This window comes from Lonchura striata, chromosome 2 (genome assembly GCF_046129695.1).
Source record: "Lonchura striata isolate bLonStr1 chromosome 2, bLonStr1.mat, whole genome shotgun sequence".
Taxonomy (NCBI): Eukaryota; Metazoa; Chordata; class Aves; order Passeriformes; family Estrildidae; genus Lonchura; species Lonchura striata.
Genome location: NC_134604.1, coordinates 89,198,542 through 89,221,232, shown reverse-complemented (window position 1 = coordinate 89,221,232; position 22,691 = coordinate 89,198,542). Strand labels below are relative to the sequence as shown.

General features: G+C 39.8%; 1 protein-coding gene across 4 annotated transcripts in view; it reads left to right on the top strand.

Annotated features, from left to right (window-relative positions):
• The window catches only part of FHL2 (four and a half LIM domains 2), a 55,739-nt gene that overhangs the window by 28,462 nt on the left and 4,586 nt on the right, over positions 1 to 22,691 (top strand). For 2 of the 4 annotated variants that reach the window (XM_021538138.2, XM_077781550.1), the window contains exons 2-3: positions 12,709 to 12,883; positions 19,417 to 19,591. In XM_021538138.2, coding sequence (XP_021393813.1) covers positions 12,728 to 12,883; positions 19,417 to 19,591 — 331 coding nt within the window. In that variant the 5' untranslated portion in view covers positions 12,709 to 12,727. Of the gene's footprint in view, positions 1 to 2,320; positions 2,598 to 12,703; positions 12,884 to 19,416; positions 19,592 to 22,691 lie in introns of those variants that run through there. The other 2 variants (XM_021538128.3, XM_021538120.2) reach the window with 2 other exon arrangements.

Genomic DNA, 22,691 nt, shown 5'->3' with positions numbered 1-22,691 from the left:
CCCTAGTAGTGTTTGATGGAGTGCATACACCTCATCATGGGATGAGGGAAGGTGCTGCCTGGTAACCTTCCTCATCCCTTTCACAGCCCCACACAGTCTTGATGTGGCTGCTAAGTGTCCACTCCCACCGTGAGCCCACAAATCAATGGGTTTTAAATCACTAGAGTCTCTTCTGCCTTCAAGGAGTCAGAGGTGTTATATTAAAATATGCAAAAAATACCTTATCTTCCTTATCTACCTTCCAGACCTGCAATAGATAAACAAGAATTTCAGTTGGAGCCAGTATATATTTAAACTTATAATTGTGAAAAACACTTGTCTTTTATGACCACAGGGATCATCAAAAAATCTCTGTCAAGACTTGCTGCAATAGCTGTCAATGGAAAGATGGGGAAATAAAAATATCATGGAAATTGAAAAAAAATCAACAAATTCTGAATATTTAGTTTGTTTAGAAAAGTTTGTAATCAAATAGCCCAATTCTAATTACCTTGAAAGCCTTTTTTTTTCCTTTTTTCTGTACACTACTAAATCTGAGCAGTAGAACAGTAACTATGATGGAGATATATTATTATTGTTGCCACTGTGCAATAGTTTAACCTAAAAGAGAGAAACTATCACTCCTATTATATTTATGCTCTAGCTAGTCCTTTGTAAATTTCCTACCAACTTACACGTGAGTTTGGCTGTCCTGAGCTTTATATTTACAGACAGTGAAGCTAACAAACAGAAAGATGAAATGTCCTGTCCAAGGGCATCCAGGAAGTCACTGATGGGACTGGAAACCAAACCAGTAGCTCTCCCAAGATAGAGGTGCAGCTCCAAAGTAGCTCATGGGTTCAACAAAAATTTTTCACTCCCTGGTTTAATTTATTTTACAGTGCCACTGCAAATTCAAGGGAAGAGTCAGGGACTCCCCATGTGGCTGGGGAGTGCAGCAGCTTTGATTTAAATAAGATTTAATTGCCATGGCATTCTTAATCCTGTATGCCCACTGTCAGCCCTCCAGGCATCATGCCTGTTTTGAAAACTCAACAGCAAAGGCTGGATCAACTGATAAACAGATCATTGCTGGTCATCAAAGTAACTCACATCTGTAAAGGAGAGTTGGCTTCTGATAGAAAAACTAGGAATGGTCCTTCCTCACCATTTAAAAACCATTACTTTTCTAGATTTGGGTTAATACTGAGACCAACTAACACATTTCACCCCCATTCCAAATATGACTACATCTCGGTGCATAAGAGGGCAGCAAGTACAGGGCAGGATTCTGGCATAAGTTTGTCTTGCAGGAGAAACTGTTATCTAACCCATGTGCACATCTACACCACCACTAAGGCATGTGCCAGAGCCCAGTACCCAAAACAGGACTACCTGGCATCTTCTGGATGCAAAACCACAGCAAGGCTCTCTCGGGATCAGGGGCTTTACATATTTATCCTTCTGGTTTCCCTTAAGGTTGAAAGCATTCATATTAAAGCACCTCCCTTTGGCAAGCATCCTTCATTACTGAAGAATTACACCAGCCTACCCCTCAAGCTGCAGAGAGCAGCTCTCCCATGTGCTTCTGATCCAAATTCTTCCCTCTGGGAGGTTTCCCAGGACCCTCATTGTTTTGATTAGCAGAATGTATCTCTGCTAGAACGGCTGATAAATGAAATAGGATTTTCTAGCAGAAAAAGTAGTTCCTGATTACAGTAGGATTAATAGTTCCCCCTCTTCTTACCATGTGCACACTGGCAAGGCTCTCGACTGGGTACTGAGCATGTGCTGAGACAATCTGTTCCTTTGGCTTTCTCTTACAAAAAGATAGTTGGTTTTTGTTTCATTTATTTCCCCTGCTTCTGTTCATTTTCCTTCTGATTATGGGGAAGCTTGTCAAGAAAGAAGGGTGGAGAGAAATTAAATGAGTTTTGAATGCTCATAAAGAAATGCCTGCGCACTCAGTCTTTGTGAAAATGTGCACCTCTCCACAAAGGAGAAGAGAGACTGGTTGTTTCACTCTTCTTTGGCAAGACACTCAGCAGGCAAAATCACCAAAGCAGATAAAGCCTCATACCGATTTTAACCAAGGACTTTATTTTCTCAGCCAGGTGAAGAGTCCTACAAATGTTTGGGCTTGAGTTGCTGTAAAATCTCTTCTTCTGCAAAGAGCAAGCTCTCGGATTTAGCAAAGCCATGTTATTAATAAGCATCAGGGGTTTCGAGAAACAAAGGCTGGAGGAGGGGAGAGGGAGCCTTATTTTAGGAAGGGGGCCAAGAAAACCAAGATGTTTAGGAGGGGGAAGTATTGACACCCTTGGAATAGAGAAAGTGTCGAATGCCAGCTGCAGAGCGCCTCAAAGAATGAGAGTCTCCGATGCTTTTGTCTCCTTATATGGTCAAATGATAGCGAGGGGTTTCACCAGGCTGGGGAAGGCACACACGCTGCCTGCGGAGCTGCAAGCGGCGGAGCCGCTCTTTGCAGGAGTAGAAAGCCCCAGCCGCTGCGCAGCTCCCCGCTGCAGGCAGGCCAGTGCGCTCCGTGCGCGTTTGTTAATGGATGTGACCCCCTGTCCCCGGTCCAGGAGGTGGCATTAACTGCCTGCTACTGCTCTGTAAGTAAATATCCCTTTTTTCCCCTTCCCCCCACTACCCACAGAACATATCTTTGGAGGTGTCGCTTTAAACAAAGGGTGCAGAGAGGAGGAGAGGGTTCTTTAATATCCCTGGGGGTTGTTGGGGAAGGATGCGAGGAGAGAGATTGCCGGTCCCCCTTGCTCCTGAGTGCACGGGCAGGGGTGCGAAGAGGACAAAAAGACAAATTTCTTATCATAGCAATTACTGCTGTATGTCCGTCAGTAAAGTGACACATCAGCGAGCCGCTGAGGCACTGGGTCTTTTCATGTGTAACTATTTTTAATGACTCTATTGTGCTGCGTGTGTATTCCACCTGGGAGGTGATAAAAAGTAGAAGATGGGGTCTCAGATTCCTTACACCTCCGTGCACTCCTGCTGCCGAGCTCAACAAAGGAGCATTTTTGTACTGTAGCAAGAGCAGATGCACATGAAACAAAGGTAGTAGCCTCTCCTCTTTGCAGGCAAACGGCGCGGATATATTGTGTAGAGCCATCAGCATTGTATTTCTTCTTTTTATGTGGAGAGAATAAATTAGAATACAAATCCCAATTATTAACTCTGCATTCCTTCTTTTTGTGCTTTTTTCTGTGTGCATGTGTGCACAGCCACAATAACCCAGTCCTTACTGTATGCTAACCTGGATTTCTCTGTGTCTGTAATAAAGGAAATACTAACTTTTGTCTGCATTGATGGCTGTTCCAAACTTTTTACTCGCCTCAAGGGATATGGCTTTTATTTTGTTGACCAAATACCTGCATATTCCAGCTTTGCTGAGTACACAAGACAGCAAATGTTATACAAATATAGATACCAGCAAGTCAGTCAGTTTGTGATTGCCACTCCCCTGACTCCAATCTAGAGGTATATTAACTAAGATTGCTAATTGACATTGAGGTTTTCAGGGTCAGTAGCTGTAACATTAATTGATGGTTATGTGTATTTATATGTTGTCTTGAATAGGAATTGTTCTAAAAGGGACCAACATAAGGCTATGTTATTAGATACACAAATTCATCCAAATGTGAAAGGATGCTACAGTTGAGGTTATCTCTGGGTTTCTTCTATGAACCTGATTTTCATCAGTTCATATATTTATGGGACTCCCAGCTTTCTGGCCAAAATCATCTGTGCCTTTAATCAGCCAGATGGTAAACTTTGAACATGATTGCTTTAGGCATTTGGATATGGAAGGAAAAAAAAAAAGAAAAAAAAAACCCAAACAAAAAACCCAAACATGTGTTTATTTTACAGAAATGTTGGTCTGTTTTGTGCACCTGTAGATATAACTGGGAAAGGATGGATTCTAAAGGTTGCTTTTTCAATAAAACTTGACCAATTCTTGGTGACATATATTTTTTAAAAGGATGTGAGTTGCTGTATTGAAAACTCAGTTCCTGACACACCCTAGCATTACTATCAAAATCTGACCAGAGCACCAATAAAACTGTCTTTTACCCTTACCATAGGATAAAATGATCTCTGGCTTGTTAACCAACATGTAGTTGAAGTGAGTGGGGCAGCTGAAAAGATATAAAATGATGTTGTTGAGGAATCAGATTTGTAAAAGTAACCTGGGGTTCCCACCTGACATCTCCATTTAACTAACACACCTGAGGCTAGTGGGTGGACCAGTTCTTCTGGTCTTTTGAAAAAGCCCAAGATAGCAAAAGTGCTGGGATAAAATATAGTTATTTTTGTTTCTCACCATTTTTCCAAATGAGCTCCCACAGAAATCAGAAGTGCTACATATGCAAGCACCAAATAGTCACTTCCAGGTGGTTTGGATTTACAGGAAAATACTACTGGTTTTGTGAAATCACTGTTATCTCCCAGCAGTGGCTATATTGTGTCAGATATTGTTTGTCCATGTGAAGTTCCTACCACATAGAGCATGTAATGGTGATTCCCAACTGAAGAACTCCAGTAGAAGTAATGATCTGTTTCCCACTCCTTAGAGAAGTCTAGGGTTAGCTCTTTCCCTGAAATCACATCTTTCCTGTCCATACAGGCATCAGCTCTCCCAGATGGCACACCTTGCATTAGAAAAGAGATCAGACAACTCCTTTGATTACTCATAACACAGTCTGCAAGGATTCTATCATGCTTTGAATGTCAGAAGCTAAAAAAAAAAAACAACCTCAAAACATTGGTGACAAAGTACAACTCCTATAATTGTAAGGGTTAATGACAGTTTCTGCTGCACTGCACTGCAAATTCAAGCTTTCATTCTGAAAGAAAGGAATGAGAAGGGCTGCAAAGACCTATATTCACAAAAGACCTCTGGCTCAGTTCTCCAGGACATCAATCTCTGAGCCTCAGAGCCAAGCAATGTGTTACTTGCTGATGTCCTCACTTCCCTGCCTTTCCTCATCTCACAGGGGCCAGGATATTCAGAGTTAAGGGAAGGTCAGATAAATTTTAACATCATCAGCCACAAGCATTCCTGTTGCTGCTGGCCAGCATGCTCACAGTCTTTCAGGGTCCCCACGGACCAGGAACATTCAGGTCTAAGTCTTATCCATGTTTCTCTGATGGGTAAATCTGTCCTGAGCATCTCTGGACAAACCCTGAATGGTGTAGTGTTGTAGGCAATCATCTTCCCTCACTTGGGTACTGCTTCAGAGACTGGGAGAATCTCATAATTTGCATTTTTAGACTGATTAATTCTAATGGTGTAGGTTTAATATTTAATTTACATATGCACAGTTATTTGTGATGCAGATTCGCCACAAGTGAGAGTGTGAAATGGCAGGGTAATGACAGATTTCATGAAAATAAATCTTGGATACATTGACAGCCACTGAAGCATTAACATTTTAACAATATTGATTAGCTATATATAGACAGAACTTGATTATAAACCAGTAGAGCCTTCTCCTAAGGATGAAAAGTAAAATACTCATGCCAGGTGATAAAGTTAATTTTGTTCTTCTTCACATACCCTTCTATATTATACTGGATTATATCAACTAGGATGCTGAATGGTTACTGTACATACAATAATATGCCATAAGAAGAATACAGGTGAGCGTAACACTGACATAAGTATATTCACCATTCCCTTTCACAGAAAATTACTGAATTTAAATTTTAAAATGTATCAACCATTGCAGAGAAAGGTCTAAAGTGTCACTCTGATGGTAGTTCTAGACTCTCAGCAAGCATAGGGGCTCAAAACCTACCACTGTTTCTTCACTTCATCTTGCATAATAAAAGCAGCAAATTGCATAAAGCCGTGAAATCATTTACACAGATGTATTTTGTCGTTGCTCTGGAACACCCTTGAGATTTAGAGCAGAAGTGTCTTCAGAGACCAGGATCTTGCCTTTGATCAATTCCACTTTTCCATACTATGCCTTGCAGCTCTCCATGTGGATTCAACATCTTCCTTCTGCAGCTGGAAATAATCTTGCCCACAAAAGGATTGCCTATGTCCATGTCACCAGGCTCTCTATGTCTTTGTGCTTTCTTCTGTACCTCCCATACACCATAGGTATGGGAGGTACATACTTTGGCTCGACCTTAGTAGATGTTCTCTTTGCTCTCTGTGTCCAGTCTTCAGCCACAAATCCCCCAAAACTGGGTCTAACCAGTTTCACACAGGTGCAATTGATCTGGTTTGCTAAGCTGTGCCCAGCTCAATGGGTGCCCCAAGGTTTATGCAGCCTCCTTTGTCACGTTTTGGAAGGCTGCGGGCGTGGCAGCTGGCCAGGGAAGTTTGGATACCTCACAGCCCTGAGGCATTCACTGCCACAGCAGTTTTATACAGCAGCTGTAAGATGGGCATTAACTGATCCCCCAAACCAGGCGTGCCAATTATCTTAGGCACAAGGGGGATTTATGGTCTTACCTCAGTAAACAGAACCAGAGCCATGCTGACAGAAAAAATAACAAAGCTCTCTTCTTCCACAGAATCATCCCAACTTTTCTTCTGTCCTTTCTTCAAAGAGGGAAACACCAGCTATTGGGGATATTATTCTGGTTTTGTGCCCTGAGTAGTAGTCAGTGGGATTGCAAAAATACAGAAAAATTTGGAAACATGACTGCATGGTAGCACATGACATTTCTGGGTATTTTTACCTTAAAGTCTAATTTCTCTGAGATTAGCAGCACTCCTGTCCATAAGAGAAAGCAATCCTTTTCTGGAAAAATAAACCTTTGTTGTAGTTTAGTGTCTGTAGACATTTAGCTTATACACTACTTTTGCAGGATAGTGCCAGAAATAATAAAAAGGTTTATAAATCTTATGCTATTTTTCTCCTCTATCATTTTCTGTTATCTGCTTAAATGCTCTTATTAGAAATATAAATTTTTATGCTTAAACAAGATCAAGTAATTGACCTTTCCTCTGAACAAGCATTTGCACATTTTGCAAGAGAGAGGAGGACAGCAATTTCAAAAGGCTTTAAAATAGAAAATAAAAGCAAGCCTTCCACTTGAACTGTGCTCCTCCTTGCTGTGGCAAATTTAAGTCATGCTCCATGTTATTTCAACACTCTTCTTTTGTAACTGAAATATGTGCAGGGTTATGGGCAAGACCATAGACCCTCCAGTCATTTCAGTATCAGTCTGAGATAACCATAGAGCAAACTCTGTGGGGTACAATTTCAAAGTGTCAGTGCTCAGTTCTTTTGTGGCATTTGTGGATATTACCACTTGTTCTTGCCCTACCACTGCTGGAGTGGCTCTAGACTGGAGCAGATCTTTATTGACTGCCAATCACAATAAACCACACAGAAACCACAAGTGGAGTACTCCTTCTCCACTGCTATAACTGCAATTACTTTAGCCAGATGCATAAGGGACTTTGCCACACAATAAACATTTTCTGTTTTGGTTTTTTTATTATTATTATTCATGTTCTGCTAAGGAATACAATCTTATACAGCACACTATCCACTTTCCAGTTCATGACAGGGTGACTGTGTAATCCAGAGAGGAACCAGGTATGCTTTGGTTATCTGCATATGTTAATGTAGTCTATCTGGTCAGAAAATTGCACTAAAGAGATTTAAAAAAAACTCTAAAAAAAGAGATCAGAATGTTATACCCTACATAAAATAAGTCAGCCATTTTCAAGGAGGGTGAGTCCTTGGAAAAATCCAAATGTAATTTTGAAGAATATTGTAAGGTAACTTCATTAAAAATAAAACTATTTTTTTTTTTAATAGCTTTTAAAACTTACCATCTAAAGGCATGACTGGGATATTTTACTTCGGGTCAATTTTTTATTTGCTTTTGTTATTACTATTATTTTCAATATTAAACCAATTTTCCTGGCTTTTGATGAAGAGAAAATGGTCATTCCTTATTTTTCTAAAGTAATTTAAAAAGAAATAAAATTAGGTTTCCCTCTTTTCCCCTTGCATGGCCTTATGGTCTGGTTTAGAAAGATGCTTAGGTCTTCCAAGAGTGCTTTCCTGTTACTTTAACAAGATGATAATGAATGTGGTAAGAGTAGCTGAATTACAGGGGAAAAAAATCACCTCTTGCCAGAAAGACCAGCATAGTTTGAACTGTCAGTTCATGGTTGTAAATAAATATTTTCATTTTAGCCTTTGGAGCATTAACATAAATTGTTTCCAAATGCTGTAGACCTGCATGGCTCATGTCACTGGAGTTGCCAGACACAAATCTTCCTTCCTCAGGGGAAGAGAATAAACAGATAGAAAATTCTCCATGTGTACTGTTCTTCTGGAAAAATAGCCAGGTGGGAGAAATGTCTGTACATCTTGAAAGAAGACTTTTTATTTCCTGTGCAGGTGGCTAACACAACATACTGATCCAGGGGCACACAGAGAGAAAGCCTCAGCACTACTCACCTACTTGAGTCAACAGCAAGTCCCCCTCTGGCATCTACAGGGGCTTAATTCTGTGTCTCCAGATGCTGATACAACAGAAGTCAGAACTTCACTGAATAAACTAAACAACTCCTACATGGTTTAGATAGTTTCTCTTGGCCTCCTTCTCTCTCTTGTGCATGTGCATCTGCACCTCCCAGTGCTCAACACCCCCTACGAAAAGTTGAAATAGGAGATGGACACAACAGCATTTATTCAGCTTGTAGACATAGCTGAAGAAGCAGGCAGGTCTGCTTTTTCAGTAGTCAGTAGTGTCACGGGATGGGGGAACACTGAATAATTTCTTAATGACATGATGAGCCCTAATATTTATGCAGCAATATGACAACTTTAGAAGTTGCTGCCAGTAAAATGAGACTGAGTCAACAGGGAAAGAAGAGGAAAGAAGCATAGATTTTTGAGTAAGTCTACTAACTTTTTGTTAATTTTCCTGCCAATTCTTACTTCCTGTGAGACACAGTGTGGGTAGTACTAACATTTGGCATAAGCTGTAGCTTCTCTTTTGGGCAGGCAATAGAAAGCTCTTTTCCTTTTGGAGAAGTACTCCTGTTATGTCTGATGCTGTAGGAGGGAGACTGAATGGCAGAAAAAATCAATTCCTCCATGAATTATGTTAAGAGCAATCTGAAAAAGCCTAAGTATAGAATGACTACAGTGATAAAATCTAAAGAGTAACCTTTAACCACAAAGAGCTGTAATAATGATGAGTCTCTGTCCCACAATACTTTATGGTCAACAAGTATCAAACACAACAGAAAGAAATAAATCAATGGCAAGGAGGTTGAATTGCAATTTGTGTTCATTCACAGCTGTGCGAATCTCCTGTTTGTTTTTTTTCCCCATAAAGTCCAAAACAGTGCATAAAGCCTGCACTAAGCTGAACATGAGGGGATTTTACATGACAGGAATTAATGGACTGGCAATGTATAGGACCATGTGTACAAAGTGACAAGCAAAAATATTGCTCAGTATGATTTTACATTTCTTGATTGTAAGACAACAGTGAAATGATTTGTTAGAATTTTCTTCTAAGTAGATAGGACCCATTATTACCTCACATTTAATTCTCTCTGGAGCAGAAAAAACCCTGTACAAGATGTTAAAAATACCACATAGTAGATCATGAGATTCAGTCCAAGGCCTAGATGTAAACAGCCTGGAATTTTGGGATGCTTCAACCTTAACTCCAGCTTACTGAATGAAGCCAGATGAACCTGAATTCCTAACTTTAAGAAATATTGGATCAAAAATTGGTCCCAAATCCAATAAAAGATTCATGTAACTAAAACCAAAATGCAGATCTTGTCTTTCAGTTTCCCAAATCTCTAGAGCTGTTCCTCAAATCTCATCCAGAGCTGTTGTCTCCATAGAGCAGAGTTCATCCCTAAATCTGTTTGAGATATAGAAATGAGGACTGCCTGTCCCTGCTCACAGTGAGGGGGAAAATCCCCTGGGACAATCTTAGAGCACGTTTTATAAAACTAGATCTCTTTCAGGATCGGAGGGTTGTGCCCAGGTATTTTCTGAAATAGTGGCAGCAACTATTATATAATTGCTGAATTATTTTGAATTGTTGCATTATTACATTATTATATAAATTATTAAATACATCTGTTACATGATGCTTACCTCTGCTCCAGTGAAATGCACCCAGAAGACAATGCAGCACTCAAAAGGGGAAGTTCTGTGACCAAGGGACAGAAACGTCCACCTCTAAGGGAACAGTCCTTCTTCCAGTCACAAAGCACTTCTATATTTTACATTTAGCAGCTTTGGATGAAATTGTAGAAACCTGTAAAGGAATCACACTCTTTGCTTTTGCACATCTGCAAAAACTGCAGAGAAATGTTTCACTCTTCAGTATCACACATCTACTTTTAAATCAGGACTAGAAAGAAATAATTCTGAAGAAGGGTGACAAGTGCAAGTTCAGAAGTGGTTTCTGTTCACATTTTAATTTAGCAATAATGCATATTAAATAGGCAACAAAATCCTATCATTTGGGAAAAAATACCTAATGTAGTCAGTAAAAAGTACAGATTTCTGTCCTAAGTACAGACTATTTGAACAAAAGCTATCACTCCTCTCAGACTTAGTCATACATCTACATATATAGCTCAATGTACATTGGTCTGACTCCATTCATTTTGCTGAGATTACTCCAGAGGGAAATTAAGTCCTGACTAGTTCTTTCCTGGGAAATATAGGTTAGGGGTGTGAACAGGCTCAAAACTGATAGAAAATCCATGACCATCTTTTAAATATTCTGGTAAAGACTGCAGGTGTACTTCAAGAGAAGATAAAGTTGCTGGAAGCAATTGTTAAGGAAATATCCCTTTATATGGTCCCTGTTCTCCTGCCTTATACTCCCACTGCGAGCTGCTGCTGTTTTAAATGGGCTACAGGGGAGCTTTGGGTGGTCATTGTGCTTCTCTCTCCATCATATCTTCTAACTTTCTTCTTATCAGTCCTATGATCCTCTCAATTCCATAAGGACAAAGAGCACTCGACGTACTCCCAGTTCCCTTAAAGCAGTTACATTGATAGTCCTGGGTTATCAGATGACCAGCTGCTAGGATTTGTGCTTCCTCCAAGCACCTTTTGGGGTTTGCTAGTTTGTCTCTCTTCCTTAGTAGTTAGTTGGAATTCATAAGACTTTCCAGCAGTTGAGACATCGCTTACCTACTTCACGCATGTAAAAGCGCTCACTCTTCAGTCTGTGCTAGTCACCACAAAATTCAGCAGTGGATTGACAGTTTACAACAAAAAAAATGTTTTCTAGTCATCAAAATTAAGTTTGTCCATTCAGATAGCCCTAAAACCTTAATGACATCCCAGCTAGACAGAATGAAAGATAATAAAAACTGAAATCCTGGAGGAGAACTCAGGATTTCAAAATGCCCTACGGGTGGCTCCCACTGCCAGAGGGAGAGGACAAACTCCAGAAATCAGCAACCAGTGCCAGGAACATAAGCAAGCAACACTTTATTTAAAACTGAGAGCTGAAGTTGGTGAAAGGACTGCAGCTGCTGTAGATGTCACTTGTGCATGAAAGACACAGGTAGCCACTTAAGCTATTAGTACTCAAAACATTTAAGGATTTATAGATCAGATGAGGCTTAAAGAGGAGATGCAGCCTGGCAGGCAGTGAAAATCATGCAGTCCAGGTGGCACGTACTTTCTGCTTGGGAAATTCCCTTTCCTAAGCAGGCAGCTATGCCCTGCTCCAGCTGTAACCTCCAAACAGATTTCAGGTGCAACACACGGTACAAGCCTCAGCTTAAGAAAGAATATGATTATTCTAATGAAACCCAAAATAAATTGTCACCAGCAATAATAAATATTCATCAAAGGCATTTGTGTCATCTTTGCTTGTGTGCACATCCAGAAAATGACAGAGACATAACAAAACTTGAGGAGCAAACATCAATTGTCCCTAACTCAGACAAGCTGAAACATCATATACAGTTTCTGCTACTTGCTTTTTCCCTTCCATAATAATTTTTTGACATGTGTCTGAGCCAGGACACTGGGGAGTCAACTCCCATTTGTGTCCCAATACACGACAGCTATTGGATAACTTCTTCAGGTGCATCAGAGGAGAATCAGATATATCCTACACCTTCTACCCCCATAGTCCCATGCACCAGCAGAGATGGAGGGCTGGTGTCTGCCTGTGGGGCAATGATTGCCAGACACTGGCCTACTGAGAATGTAGAGAAGGAAGGTGCAGAAGCACATAACTGTGGTGCCTAATTGTCTGTGCATGACTGAAATCTACTAGCAATGTAAACCTTTCTCCCACCTTATCCAGGAGATGCTGCTTCTGAAGATTAGCTGGCTCATCCTCTTAAAGGACTTGACTCCCTCCATCCCTAGAGAAATACCTTCTGTTGCAGACCCATAGATCAAATTCCATTTACAAATCCCACAATAATTTTTCAGACTCAAGAGTTCACTCCTCCCTCTCATCATGCTGGTGCACCTAGTGCTAGAGCAGCACTAGGTCTGGGCAGAGATGGATCAACAGATGGCTAATTTAGATGGGCTGCACTGTGAAATTTAGATTTTTTTAAGTTTCTTCCTATTGTGTAAATTTATTTTACTGAAAGCTGGATTAAAACTGAGGTACATAAATGTGGTAAGAATTGATAAACCTTTCCTGAGGGATTGGGGGAAGTGTAGCTCAGTCTGACATGTGCCTGTTCCTGTCTTTGTGGCAGGATAGCTGGACTCCAGACACCAACATGACTGAACGCTTTGATTGCCACTACTGCAAAGAGTCTCTGTTTGGTAAGAAGTACATCCTGAAGGAGGACAGCCCCTACTGTGTGAAATGTTATGAAAATCTTTATTCCAACACCTGTGAGGAATGCAAAAAACCTATTGGTGCTGACTGCAAGGTATGTCAGATTTGTGTCTTGTTACAGAAATCTTGACAGAGAAGCCTGGATACAGAGATCTCAGAGATATGGAAGGATTCAGCCTAACAGCTACACAGGGGTTTCTTTTGATGGGAGAGCTTGTTTTCTGGACCTCTGTATCTGTTTTATATTGTTTCACTTGGCAAACCCTTCTTCACCTGGCATAGTAATAGAAATGCACTCCTGTAAAGCACAGAATGGTCTGATGCTCTGATATAAGAAATTCTCTTTAATTCATTGGGTGAGCCTTTCCTCAGGGCTAGCTGGGATCTGAAAGGGTGACAGAAGCTGATTGTGCCTACTTTTGGGTCAAAGGGAGCTAAGCCATTACTGGCTTTGCAGTGACTACACTTCTGTGGTCATCAAGAGACACACACTCAAGAAAAGGTGTTAACTTGGAGGTCACGGAAATCCAGCTAATGCTGACTCAACAATAAATCAGATAAAGTTAGAAAAATTAGCCTTTTAAATACAGAATGGTGATAATGGAGTCTAATAAAGAATGGGACAGACAGAGCAGAGGCCTTGCTTGCTTGACTTATGCACTGCTACAACACATGGAAACACCTGCCTGGTACAGATTAGTTGTGAGCACCTGCATTTCTTTTAAATTAATTACAACAATTGGAGTTGTTTTAATTCATGCCAGTTTCAACCTGCCTGAATGAGGACAGAGGAGCCATCCAGTGAATGTCTGTTATACATCTACGAACAGACTTCATCTGATGTACATCCTCCTTGCATAAAATTGGCCTGTTTGAAGTTCAGCAAGATTTTCACTGACAGAATGAGATTGCAGCAGAACTGCAATTTGTATTGCATGGCCATAGGATTCTTCACTAACCCAAGGAGATCTGATTTTTGATTTCCCACTGCTGATCCATAACCTCTACAAAGATAAACTAATTCCCGTTAGTGATACTCCCACCCATTCCCTAGTTCAGTGGTATAAAAATGCATGCTTACTCAGATTGAAAAAAAGAAATGTCTCATACCTTCCAAATTGATCTACAACACCCTATTGGCAAATCAGTAGGAAAGTCCTTTTCAGAAACCTTAAAAAGGTAAAAAATTTTCACCACCAAAACAGGGAACTGGCAATAATCTCTAAGAAGGTATAAAATTGCCAGCTTTCCTACAGCTCATAAATATTCAGGTTAGAGATGAGATACAGCTGGCCTGGCCTGACCTGAAAAAGCAAAATATTCCTGCCCTGTTCCAGAATGTGCTTTTGTTTTAAGGTCTCTTTCTAATCCCCTGAGAAGATATTTCCATGTGTTGATAGTCAATTTAAAAACTTGGACCAGCTTCAACAAATCTTGGTCAAAGTATTCAGGAATTAATCAGGCTGAACTTTTCAACCCAGATTTATATATTTAGGGAGTGTGGGTGTTATCTGATATACCGCTTTTCTTTACTTTTAAGTGAAGCACACTCTAATAGCAGATAGAAAAAAAAAGACAAAGCCTCAACTGTCTGCAATTTAAGCATATTTTATCTATGTAAAAACCAGAACTATATGTGGAAAACACAACTAAGAGATAGTAAATAAAGACTTCTTAAAGAGCTATAAAGTGTACCAGAAACAAACACGTCCTTTTTTTGTTTCTGTCACTGCTGTTTGTGTCTGTCCATACTTTACACTTTAACTTTTGAAGCTGTTGAGCAATTTTAGCAAATTCTGATAGATGGATAAAAGTTGAAACTTAAATTCCTGCCAAGTTTTCTGAAAAAACCATGTGTTTGGGTAGAAAAAGAGATCCTATGAATGCTCTCACTGGGAAGAAAACTAGCATAGTTTTTCAATGACAGTAATAGACACTAGAGAACACATTTGAGAGAGCCCTTACAAGTGCCTCAGCCACAAGATAAGTTTCCGATGAAGTGTGTACACTGTGACTGAGCATAATTCAGCCATGAAACAGTCACCAGAAAATCAGGCTTCTTCTCATTAAACTGTATGAATACATAAGTATATAAATACATAAGAAATACACATACACACACATATATATATATGCATTTTTACGTAAATCTTTTTACACATAGCATTTACTTTTTCACCCGAAAGAAGATAAATTGTACTATATTTTTGAATTAAAGCAGTGTGTTTACTGCATGCATAAAATTGACTTCAATTTGTTTGTATGCTCAACGTAACCTAAAACTGTAAAATTTGGAATAAAAATATAATGGACTGACAGTGTCATGAGAAAAGGTCGCATCCAGGCCTTTGCATCTGGCAGTAGTGTCCATACTTAGATCAACATTGCAGCCTGGAAAGTCCCACAAGGTTCTCACATCAGATTTTCCTTCACAAGTCCCTTCTTGGTTACCATTATTTCTCTTCCGTAAGAAAAGCTGCACTGAGAACCAGATGCTCTTAATTTCCTTCTTTCCCACCCTCCCAATTACAATCAAACCTCCTGTAACTGAGGGAATTACACCAAAGTGAAACCACAGGTGCTGAGGACACTTGTAGTACTCGAATTCTGAGAGCACTGGACTTTGAGAGGATGAAATTGATGCTGGATTTTCACATTGTGTATTAGCTATAGGGAAAGACAACAATGCTGTAGGGAAATTTACCTTGAATTCAAGTCAGGGGAGAATTTTCTTCACTATCTTTCTATGTTTTAAGGTAGTTTATGGGTAACTGTAAACTTAACTGAGTAATAACTAATTTGTTCTTTATTTTAAAAGGACAAGTCTTTGCCACCAGAAAATCCCAGAATGACAACATAAGTCTGAATGACACTTTGGGCATAGGCCATTTCATTAACTGTAAACACTTCCAGCTGCTGCTTACAAAACTTTCACAGACAAATGAAAAGCTTCATATGCTGAGTGGTTGGAGGCACCAGCAGGCAGTATGAAAACACAATGCCATTTCTCTCACACCTATTATACATTATCCGTATGCTAACAGGTTGAGGGAGAAACTTACTTTTCTAGAAAAAAAAGAAAGTATTTTTATTGGCTAAGTCCCTAGTGAGTGTTCACCACACACCTACCGTTTCATGCTTATTTCTGGAAATCCATACATCTTGCACCCAATTGCTTAACTGCTGAAGGGTTACTTTCAGATGACTTTGGCTTTTTTAATACTTTCCTTGCAGATCTTATGGTAGAGAAACCATTTCAAACACAGGAAATACCTTCAGTAATCCTGTGTTTAATGCAGTCCACAAGTTGGCTTTGGCAAGCAGAAGGGGGTGAAAACTCTGTGAAATTAAATTATGAGTGGATTGTGAGATACAGCTACTGTGTCAGCACACAGGCCAAAAATGGCTCAAAAGGGTCATTCTCATGTATAAACTAAACAAAAAAAAACCAAAACTTCCAGTAATGATGATCAGGAAAGGGAAAAACAAATTTTAATATTTAAACCCTGTCCCAATATGCAACACTTTCTCAGCTCATTATTGAATCCCAGGCTCCTTGTTGTAAAGTGAAATGGTAAAAGAGGTGGATACCTTAATATCTCTTCACACATGTAAGGAGCTGAGTACAGGACAATATCACTTGTTTTTACCTTTTCTCAACATACTTTTACAGGTATGTGCCAGTCTAACTTACTTAAGTGTTTTGCTACAGGGTATGTGTAGCTAAAATCTGCATGGCATTTAGTTGGGGTAACCCATTTTCTCCATTCAATCTTCTGAAAAGACCATTGTGTCAAAAAAGCAATGAACAACATATACAGTTATTGTTCTGGAAATAAGCTCTCGAATCTCCTTCTTCCTCCTGGGTCCCTGTTGAAACTCAGAGAAGTTGAAACCCTGTTGTTCAAGAGAAATGGTACTGCATAATGGCTTCAGTTTGCTTAGACTTAAAAAGTCTGAGGAGAAGACAATATAAGTGCAGGGTATGAGGAGACCAAGCTTAACCCAGTTAACTGGTAACCCTAGTCTAAGGGGGTCTTCTGAGTTTTATTAAAAAACCACAAAAAACTTTTCTAAGTCACATGCAGTCCCACCCTAGAGCCCAAATAAACCATGATGGAGAAAAATTATACAGAGCCATGGAGAAACTGTAAAACTTGATCTTGTCAATGTTAACAGTTATCTTGTCAAAGTTATCTTTGTGGGTGGCAAAATGAAAATAAGTGAAAATACAACAGGAATTAGTTGTACCTCACTTGTACCTTCTGGTGGAACAGATTTATTTGGGTTGCAATCAGCTAGCAGAAACTAGAATTCATATGCCTAGACTAAATCTGATGTTTTTTCAGCTTAACAGATAGACAAACCAAAGGCCCAGTAATATATAAAACATGCTGAAATAGACCAGACCTCCTCTTCAGTGACTCAAGAACACTCATGATGCATAAATTATTTCATCAGTACCTTGAGCTTCCTTGCTTTCAAATGTGACAGAGTCAGAGAAAGAAAGCAATACCCATTTCATCAGTCTAATATTCTACTGTCAAAGCCAGATATCTTAGACTCTCTCTACATCCAATGACAACAGTTGTTATAGTAATCCAGAGTAGCTAAAGATTATTCAATCCACTTTTTATCTTGGGTACTTTTTGTTGTAGTTTTGCTTCATGACTTCATCATGATAAAATATCTGCTATTGTCACCTACCCAGCTACTGCCTATAAAATCTTGCCATCATAACTGATTCAGGGATCAAATCCTTCATCATTGACACCTAATCTTTGTCTTCATTACTCCTCTTTTAAAAGGCATGCACCTTCTTCAGGGTATCATTTCATTGATAACATAAGCATACATCACCACATGAATTTTGGATATTAAAAAAATAGCTTGTTGAAATTGCAAAAGCAGGAAATGACAGGTAGTGAGGAAAAATAATTAAAATACATATTACAAGAGAAAGAAGATCAGATCTGTTGTTCTACTTTCTAAAAGTCAAATTTCATATATTTTGGAAAGCCTTGTATATTGTATTTTTCTGTTGAAAATATGAGACCAGATTTAGGCTATTTGACTTCTCCCAAAGAGAAGAACAATGTAAGTAACTTCCAAAGAAGATTGGTTTGCATTTGCTATTAGAGAAGATTAAAATATTACAGTCAGAAATTTGTGTTGTTTCAAAAGAATTTAGCTGAAATGAGTAGATGAGCTGAATAAACAACTGTCTGAAAGCTGTGAAGTAGAAGTCTTAGATATTCTACCACAGAGTGCAATCTCAGAGATGAAATACATTGGGTATCAAATGTTACTTACGATGATTAAAAAAAATTAGGTGAGTAGCACAGATGTCCAAACAGGAATGTTAAATTCCATAGTCAAATTTTGACAGAAATTATTAAAGTTTAACAAGCTACGGCATATCAGCTGAGCTAGATGTTTCCATCTAGCTGTTTATGAGAACAAGGCTTCCAAAGACACGATGATATTTTAGGTTAATCTAAAGCTGTGGTATCTTGCTCCAGCATAAGATTGTACATTTGGAGTTACCTGTGACTGTACTGACTAACATAGTACAGTTTATGTCAGATCAGATATGAACATTTTATGATGCTTCACACAAGTTGTGTGAAGCATCATAAAACTGGAATTCACTATTCTACCACTCGCTCTTTTTCTTCAGTTAACCTGATTAGTTTAGTGCCTGCAGTAAATACACAGTAGGTCTTGAGCTAGAACCTGAGAACTTAGTGCAGCTGAATTTTTATGCTACCCATTCATGACAATTCTAGTTTTTCACACTCCCAACCCAGACCAGAGCATCTATATTTTGGGGTTTGTAATCATCCAAGTTCTATTTTGTTTGAAGTCCAAAGATATTATTCAAGTGTTACATGAACAGGCCACCTTAGTTTAAATTTTAAAAAGCACAATCCACTGTTTATGTCACAATTTTTAGAAGGACTATTTCTTTTAAATAATAAAAGGAGACACTGTGAAGAGTATTTTAAATACTAACATGTCCACATAAACCCTTGGCCAGTACTCTAGATCACTGGATGCAGGTACAATGTGGACTTGTATCTCTCAGTACAATCCACATCTGAAATATAGGTAAACCAAAACACAAGAGTCAGTAAAAATTTGTTGTAGTGAAAAAAACCCGAAAGAGATCAGACTCATTCCACTCTTGGTGTAAATCTGTCAAAAAAATACCAGAATGCAATTGGGAAAAAATATTTCTGTTCAGGAGTAAATATCTATGAAATTAACTAGAAACCAGCAACAGATAAGGCAAATAGGGGAAGTCTATCATACCTATCAGGTTAACAAGTTTTAATCCAACTCAAAAGCGGAGCTTTATTCTCAAAGGAAATACCTAAGTGAAATTAGCTGCTCCCCTGTCACATACAAAAAGGGTTACCTTGAACTGAAAAACGGTTCATAGTTGTCAAGAGCTGCTCTTGGTTATTGCAGCAAAATAAGTTGGCCTTTGTCAGAACATTTTGTTTTCTTCAAAGTAACCCCAGCTCCTGGCTGGAGTTCAGATTTGGATGTGTTTGCATTCTCCAAGCTCCCAGTTGTGCAAACTATTCATTCCACTTACTCTGTGGTATTGGATTTCTACAGGATCTGTCTTATAAGGACCGCCACTGGCACGAAACCTGCTTCCACTGCTTCCAGTGCAAGAATTCCTTGGTGGACAAACCTTTTGCTGCAAAAGAGGAACATCTACTTTGTACTGACTGCTACTCCAATGAATACTCTTCCAAATGTAATGAGTGCAAGAAGACTATTATGCCAGGTTAGGATGCTCGCTTTTTGGACTAGATATAAAGCCCAAACTCAGCAATATTTGTGAGAAATGTTTCTACCTGCTGAACTACATAAAAAACTGGTGATGATGCATTCTAGGCCATGTCCATGACCAGAACATGTAATGTTCATAATGGCTCATGGAAGAACTCTCATTCACATGAAAATTTTATCTAATTACTCAAAATTTAGTTTCTCTCAGACACATGAAAAATTGGTCAAAGTGCCTCTGAGTCTTTCTTGAGTACAAAGATATGAAGGAATAGGAAAGAGCTATTTTTTTTTTCAACAAGAAACATGAGGTTATAGTAATAGATTGCTAAAACCTGGTCTGCTCACAATACTATACCATTCTGTGATGATTTGAGGGCTTTAAAGCTGAAGTGCTATCAGTGCAGAAATAAAAAATTAAAAGGCAATTTGAAGAGTCCTCGTACACACTCCATAATGATTATTAGTTACTTTGTCAGTTGGTTCTGAGATTGGTCAGACAAAAAGAAGAAACCACAACAGTTTTCTCCTGGGTGTAAAAATTAAGGCTTGATGATGAAATAGAACAACGATATTTAAAAGCAGACGGCCCTTTCTATTCTGAGTTTAAACATCTCCTATTTTTCCATGTACACCCATTTTGCTGACACACAAATAAAAACTGACATGCTTGGGAATACCAAGGGCTAGTTTTAAAGCTGGAATTACATGACTCAGGAAGTCCATTCACATCCCAAAAAGCTAGTTGTATCCTGAGCTGCATCCAAAGAAGTGTGGGCAGCAGGTCAAAGGAAGTGATTCTGTCCCTTAACTTTGCTGTTGAGAGATCCCACATGGAGTGCTGCATCCAGCTCTGGGAACCCCACCATAAGAAGAACGTGGAACTGTTGGAGGAGGTCCAGAGGAGGGCCACAAAGAGGGCTGAAACACTTTGCTTATTAAGACAAGCTGACAGAGCTGGGATTGTTCAGCCTGGAGAAGGCTGCGGGGAAACCTGTTTGCAGCCTTTCAGTACCTGAAAGAGGAACTGTAACAAAGTTGGGGACAAACTTTTCAGCAGGGCCTGTTGCAATAGAACAAAGTGTAACTTTTTTTAAAGTAAGAGAGAGTTTATTTAGATTAGTATAAGGAATATGTTTCCTACAATGAAGGGGTAAGGTAAAATACTGAAACAGGTTTCCCAGAGATGTGGTGGATTCCCCATGCCTGGAAAAATTCAAGGTCAGTTTGGATGGGATTCTGAGCAACCTGATCAAGATGAAGATGTCCCTGCTTACTGCAAAAGCCCAGGACTCAATGATCTTTAAAGGTTTCTTTCAACCAAAACTGTTCTATGAATCTGTGATTCTATAATGTTATGTGTATATATATTTAGTACTGCTCATCAGATTCATTACCATTATCAGTGATTTACTGAATGGATCTATTTTAGTCTATTATACCAGCTATATATTGATATGTAGTAATGGAGGCTGGATTCAGTGACACGGAATCCCTGCTTCTCCTTTAACCCAGAAGAGAAGAAATTAATTTTTGTAAGTTTTGCAACTGTGCACTGGTCTTTAGCTGCTTACCCAAGGTAGCTGAGATGTCACAACACTGGAAGAGCAGTACATTCACCATGTTTTTCCTACTTACACAGCACACTGTGGTAGTACAGGAGCTACAGCAGAGGAGTATGGTCACCAGTGAAAGGATAATTTATTTTGAAAGAACCAGCAAATTATTTGATATCCCTTGTGGAGACTGTTAGTGCTAAACTTGCCTTTTGCTTTGAACCACCAAATGTAAAATGTAGATCACAGAATCACAGAATCACACAGAATCACAAGGTTAGAAGAGACCTTCAAGATCATCGAGTCCAACCTATGCCCTAACACCTCCACTAAACCATGGCACTGAGTGCCACATCCAGTCTTTCTTTAAATACATCCAGGGATGGTGACTCACCACCTCCCAGGGCAGATAATTCCAGTACTTTATCACTCTTTTCATAAAACACTTTTTCCTAATATCCAACCTCTATTTCCCTTGGTGCAGCTTAAGGCTGTCTCGTCTCATTCTGTCAGGTGCTGCCTGGAGACAGAGACCAACCCCCACCTGACCACAGCCACCTTTCAGGGAGTTGTAGAGAGTGATAAGGTCACCCTGAGTCTCCTTTTCTCCAGGCTAAACACCCCCAGCTCCCTCACTCGTTCCTCACAGGGTTTGTGTTCCAAGCCCCTCACCAGCCTCGGTGCCTCCTCTGGATGTGCTCAGGTGTCTCAGGGTCCTTCCCAAACTGAGGGGCCAGAACTGGACACAGCACTCCAGGTGAGGCCCCACCAGTGCTGAGTACAGGGGAAGGATGAGCCCCCTGCTCCTGCTGGCCACACCATTCCTGACACAGGCCAGGATGCCCTTGGCCTTCTTGGCCACCAGGGCACACTGCTGGCTCATGTTCAGCCGGCTGTACACCAGCACCCTCAGATCCTTTTCCACCTGAGCACTGTTCAGCCACACCATCCCCAGCCAATAATGTTGCAGGGGGTTATTGTGGCCAAAATGTAGAACTCAGCACTTGGACTTATTAAACTTAATTTTATTGGACTCTGCCCATCCATCCAACCATTCCAGGTGTCTCTGCAGAGCCCTCCTACCTTCCGATAGATAGACACATGATCCCAGCTTAGTGTCATAGGCAAATTTACAAATGAAAGACTCAATCCCTCATGCATGTTGTCAGTAAAGATATTGAACAGAGCTGGCACCATCACAGACCCAGAGGGACACCACTGGTGGCTGGCCCCAGCTGGATGCAGCACCATTCACCAGCACTCGCTGGGCTCGGCCATCCAGCCAGTTCCTAACCCAGCAAGGAGTGCTCCTGTCCCAGCCGTGGAAACTTTACCATGAGGTGCCTATTTAAGTGATTGCAAACTTGTTCTTTCAGTCCTTCTGCAAATCCAACTCACACTGACTTCAGTCTAGCAGCTAACAAAACAGGGCTCTCCCTGCTTTGAGTTTCAATGACAACACCATCCCAAAGAGAGCACAGCTGCAAATGTAAAAATTCTAGACTATTAAAAAAATTTTACAGGTCTTCTTTTTCCAGAATA